Here is a 5,521-nt window from a genome sequence, read left to right on the forward strand (position 1 = left end):
TCTCAGAAGGAAGAGGTGTGATCTGCGCTTCCTGGGGCTTCGAAAGATATTCAAACCATGACTCCCAACAAGCAAGGAGGGTACTCCAAACCCCGAACCAGGAGCATCAGCCTCATGCTTTACAAGCTGGTCAAGGCTGTTTGCATGCTTCAAGCTGCGAGGTATGGGCCCAGGCACCCAAAAGGGTGTGGTTTGTCCTTTTCAGCTCTTGCAAAATCCAATTACCCAAGATATATGAGCAGCTGCTTTGACACTGCTCTGAGAAAGCAAACAGTCAGCAATCAGGAACATCTCAGAGAACTTCAATAGCAGCCAAAAGTAAGGCAGCTGTGAAAATCTGTTTTTACTATTTCCTTTGGAAAAAGTTAACAGACTTCTGCTAATTTATGACTAATGAATACAAGGTATTTATTTAAAAGTTCAACAGATGCTTTGCTACACAACTCAAAGTCAAACCTTGCAATATATTACAGGTTTTCATCAGAAACTTCATTCCCCTGAAGCAACATTAATGAAAAATTTTATCTTCATGGTGATTGTTTAAATAAATTTAAAAAAATAAAAGTAGACCTGTAGTTTTTTAAAAAAAACCTATACCTTGTATGCAAACAAAAGCTTTTTAGAGAATGTTATGAAGTTTGAATAAAAACCTTGCAGTTTAAAAACACCCTTCTGTTGTTCTGTTCTTCATTTGCCTTTTGCCTCATCCATACCCCTTTTAGACATGACATACTCTCAGTCTTCAGTTCTTCACTATATATTTAAGAAGTGATTCAAACATGCATTTATCCATGTTACTGAGTGGCTCTGAAGATGCACAGTAAGGTCAGTTCAATATGGACCAACAGGAAAAACAACCACAAAACTAATAAAGAGATACTGAGAAGTTAAGATTCCCAGTTACACCTGCAAAGAAAACTAGTAAGCTTTCCAACTGTTTGGATCCTAAGCCCTCCTGACAGGTTCCAGGATGGCTGTTCCTGACTGTGGTTCCAGTCAGGCACCACGGCATCCCAGTGAGTAAATTAAAATCTGAAAGCCTCAAGGGGGACTAAGTAATAATACACTTCGCTCCCACCGCCCAAACTCCTCCTGCAAATAATTTAATGGCATACACAACATTCCTGAACAGAACCGAGCAGACATGTCAACAGGTTTTTAAACTTATTTTATTTGCTGAGTTTGGATAGCATGCATCATTTTACAGCACCGGTAAACAAGTCAGTGAAGCATACTGCTTTTAGGAACTTGTATTGTGGAATGTCTTCAAAACCATTACCTTCCCCCCTCCACTCTAGTACATAACACTAGCTGAAGACAAGACAGACATATATCAGGGCAACTTCCTTATGGCTAAAAATACTCGTAGCAGCGACTTTTAAAGGAGGGTTTTATTAAGTCATTGCACTTGGGTCATTTATTGCTATAGCGAACAAAGGCCATTAAATAACGAACACCTTTCATTTGTGGTTTTAACTGATTGTCTTGTTCTGTTCGTCTGCCACAAGCCTACATGCAGACACAATTCCTGTAGAGCAATCCATTCCAAGGTTTGTTTCGTGCTCTAATCACAGTGAAGAGCTTGTATAACAAAATTGGCTATTCCACTAGGCTCAATTCTTGCTTTTCATCACCTGACTTAGAGGTATGAGTTCTAAGTAAGAGTGTAGTGTCTGACGAAAAGTATTACTGCTGCACATTATTCCTCAACATAAAGATCTGGCTCAAGTCTTCATTTGTGACGCATCTAGGCAATTAAAAGTTAAAAGCATTAATATTGAATCAGCTCATTAGCAATGTGACTAGCAAATATTACCTAATACTTGCATAGTACATTAATCAAATTTTATGAACAGTTTAAATCAGCAACTGACAAACATCCTCCAATTGACTTTTTGATGTTTGTATTTTATGATGCATCAACTGTGAAAAAAGTATACTCTCAAGAAGTAACACTTCCACGTCACTTGAGCAAGTGACACACTAAATAATTACTATATTTATGACTATTCCCATGAATAGAAACTTAATTACTTTTCTTACTGGTGAAGCTGCCAAACTACGTGGCATGTTTTTGTCGTTTAAATTCTAGTAGACCAAAAGGAGATCAGGTGATTACTAACAGAAATAATGCATTTGACTGGCTTTCTAAAGCTGTATGTTTTATTAATTCTTTAATCGAATGAACACAGCAATAAATATCATTGTCTCCCATCACTTTGCATATTATTTGTATATTATTCTGGTGCACAGTGTTGAGCTCAGGGGTTAAAGATAATGGTCATCCGCAAGATTTCAACTGTTTTCCACAAGATGTGAAAGACGCTGTCTTGGAAACCAGCACAATGCTGTCAAAGCAATTGTTCCAATCACTCATTAAAATACAAAGATGTTATTAAATTTAGAGGTACACAATATACTGATAAAGTTTATGGCATAAATATATAAATATTGAGACCTTTTGAGGGTATCAAAGTTCCAAAGGGATTTATTTGGAGACATATTATAAACAAAACCTGACTATTGTAAAAACAGATCAAGATGCATATTTAACCACTAGAAAGACCGATGACTTCAGTTTAGAAAGACTGATGACTTCAGTTTAGATGCACAGAAGCACAGACGTTGTGATTCAAGGTTTACTTTTTGATGCTGTAATATTTTAGGCACAACAGGTTGAGTTAAGACTGGATTCTAGCCTTGTTTCTGTATTTCTTGCATTTTGTGGTTTTAAAAGTTAGTTTTGTCATAACTTCACGATTCAGTCCTAAATCCCTTTTTAATCCAATAGTGCAAGCGACAAAATGTTCTGCTAAACTACCCAGATTAGATCATTCGTTCCTACCACAATGCATAGGCATTTCACCTGCTTCATTGAATTAACAAATTCCTATCTCATTACTCAACTTATAAACAGCATATTATTAATATTCTCACTGCAGACAGGCACAACAGCATAACCCTGGGTAAGACTGCCAAAAATTATACAAATACCAAATATTCCCTTTTGCGTGTAGGGGGAACGTAGTGACTACAATTACAATACAGTTATTCCATCCCTCCCAATAGACTATTTTACAGATTAGTTGTAAAGATAGATCACCCTATTTATAGTATAGATCTCTTTAAAAATTAAGCTACAGGTATTCAATAAAAATCTATTAAGAATTCCCTCTCCTTTCTATACAGATTCAGTAGTATTTTCAAGCAAACCAAAAAATAAGGTCTGCAATTCCAGCACAGTAAGAAATAAGGCCTCTTCTATATTGGCAAAAAAATTACACCATTATTCTTTTTTGTTTTCTTATCTCTCTGAATAGAAGACTATATTCCTTTTTTTTTTTTTTTTTTTTTTTTACACTATATTTTTTTTCTTTAAGACTGTAGAACACCAGCATCCATTATTATGAAATAAGAGTCAGTTCTCCTTGTGTTCAGCTTTGAATTCCTGGTGAGTTAAAAACATTGAGTCCATAGCTGTCTCATGTAGACATCACTGCTTTCTTCAATTTTTCTATTTCAAGCTGGAAAATGGACATTTTGAAAAGAAAAAGAGTCAGTATCAAAGTATCAATAATTTACAATTTCAGAGCTTTCATCAAAATTATAATCTTTTATGACAAAGACACTTAAGTAAATAAAATCCTAACACAGAAGCATTTGACAGCTCAATATTTACAGCTGATTTTATACTACTGTATTGCTAAACAAACAAGAATTTAAAATCATCAAAAATTTGCCTATAGTTCTGGTACATCTTATTGGAGAAATTCACTCTGAATAAAGTAGCCGAAGCTGGGTTGCGGAATCACCTGACATGTCCCCACATAATGCTGCATCATCACCTCAGACTAACTTACTAAAGCAGCCTTCATGCACAATACCGTGCCATGATTAATTTGTATTTCTTCAAATGGATTTAGAGGATACCTGGAAGTTACCTCCTCTTCATCCCCAGTGCACATTTAAGGTAACTTCATCGATTGCTTTAGAGACTCACCAGAAGTTCTTCTCAAGTTTTCAAAGTAGCTTCGCAGTCAATAAGAAGTACTGTTTCACAAATAAAATGCCCTTTTGTACCAGACTGAAATAATTTTCTACAATGAGCTCATCCTATTAACTACTTAATGGCATCATGTTGTAAGGCAGGTAGCCTTCTTCATCAATAAATCGAGAAGAATGGAGTTCATTCATAAGGAAATTTTTCAGATGCATTCTGTTCTTTCGGCAAGTTATCCACTTAATATTTAAACAGTTCATCAAAAGTTTAGGAAAGTTTATTTTTGCCCTGTTTTTCTTTTGATTACATAAAGTAAACTTGTCCTTCAAGTCTTACAAAAGCAAAGGATTAATCTTCTCATTTGGAACATGGCCAGTTGGACATATTTCTAGCAAAGAGCAGAATCTAGCAACACTAAACTGAATTCACATCCCAACACCCATATATAGTTAAAAATAATTTTCCAGATAAAGAAAGCTGAACTAAGATGAACTGTGAATCTTCTATATACATCCAACTGCCTCGTGAGGCATTCATTCAACCACACAGTTACACAGCAATAAAAAAATTAAAAAAAAAAAAAAAAAGTTGAGCAGGTTCGTTAAGACTTTCCTGTGGCATCAAGTTCCAGAACACTGCCCACATACTTCTAAACTTTACCCCCCTAAATAGCTAACATTACCTCCAGATTACTTCGCAACAGCTTCTCTTCTTCCAAATCCTTCTTTAGTTTTTCCAGTTGTCTCCTAATAGTAGTTAAGATATCAGAAATACAAGTTAGAAGGGGAAAAAATTTCACATTACTGAGAACAGGAAGCAAAGGCCTCATTTAAATTTTACAAGAGGAATTCACATAACAACTGTCTGATGCTACATCTTACAAATAAAACTTACATGTAAGTACATGCCCACTAGTGAACTGGTACTCAAATCTGGTGGACCACGAGCTTCCACCAACTCTCAACACTTCTTACCTATCACTATGCACTTATCCCTAACTTACAATCACAATTTTAAGTAGGCTACTTAAAAATTTGTACTGTTATTTTACTTGGAGAGTTGAATTTAAACCAAAATAACCTGGCAACTTCTACACAGAGAACAGAAATTCTTTAGAATAGAAAGTTCCTAAAACATGTTTTATTTCCTAACTATGTTCAGGCAAGAAAGTGCTAAGAATTATCACCAAGTTGCTGAAGAACTAGTTCATTAATCTCCAGAACTGATAATTTACTAGATTGCTTTGGAGACCAACTGATCCTGATGCTTTATACCCTCTCAAGAGGTCACTCTAAAAGCTGGTTTGGTTAGCACTAGTCATCATTTAAATAGTACCAAAATGAATGTCTGTGCTGTAAAACTAAAACCAGAAGAAGGTAAGTTTCCCACAGGTTGGTCTTTACTCTGTTTACTCAAACACCAATTACATTTTTCTTCTACATTATTTGCCAACCACAACCCTACCCACATGCGCATGGACGATGGGGTCACAATGATCACCAATTTGAAAAGCTCAGTAAC

General features: G+C 35.6%; 1 protein-coding gene across 1 annotated transcript in view; it reads right to left on the reverse strand.

Moving 5' to 3' along the window:
- Positions 1–3,307: 3,307 nt before the first annotated feature.
- The window catches only part of CD2AP (CD2-associated protein), a 65,438-nt gene continuing 63,224 nt past the window's right edge, over positions 3,308–5,521 (reverse strand). Inside the window, exons 18-19 of the mRNA XM_009319736.1 lie at positions 4,683–4,746; positions 3,308–3,524 (exon numbers count right to left, since the gene is read on the reverse strand). Coding sequence (XP_009318011.1) covers positions 3,483–3,524; positions 4,683–4,746 — 106 coding nt within the window. The 3' untranslated portion in view covers positions 3,308–3,482. The remainder of the gene's footprint in view (positions 3,525–4,682; positions 4,747–5,521) is intronic.

The sequence above is a fragment of the Pygoscelis adeliae genome, unplaced genomic scaffold (genome assembly GCF_000699105.1).
Source record: "Pygoscelis adeliae isolate BGI_AS28 unplaced genomic scaffold, ASM69910v1 Scaffold121, whole genome shotgun sequence".
Classification (NCBI taxonomy): Eukaryota; Metazoa; Chordata; class Aves; order Sphenisciformes; family Spheniscidae; genus Pygoscelis; species Pygoscelis adeliae.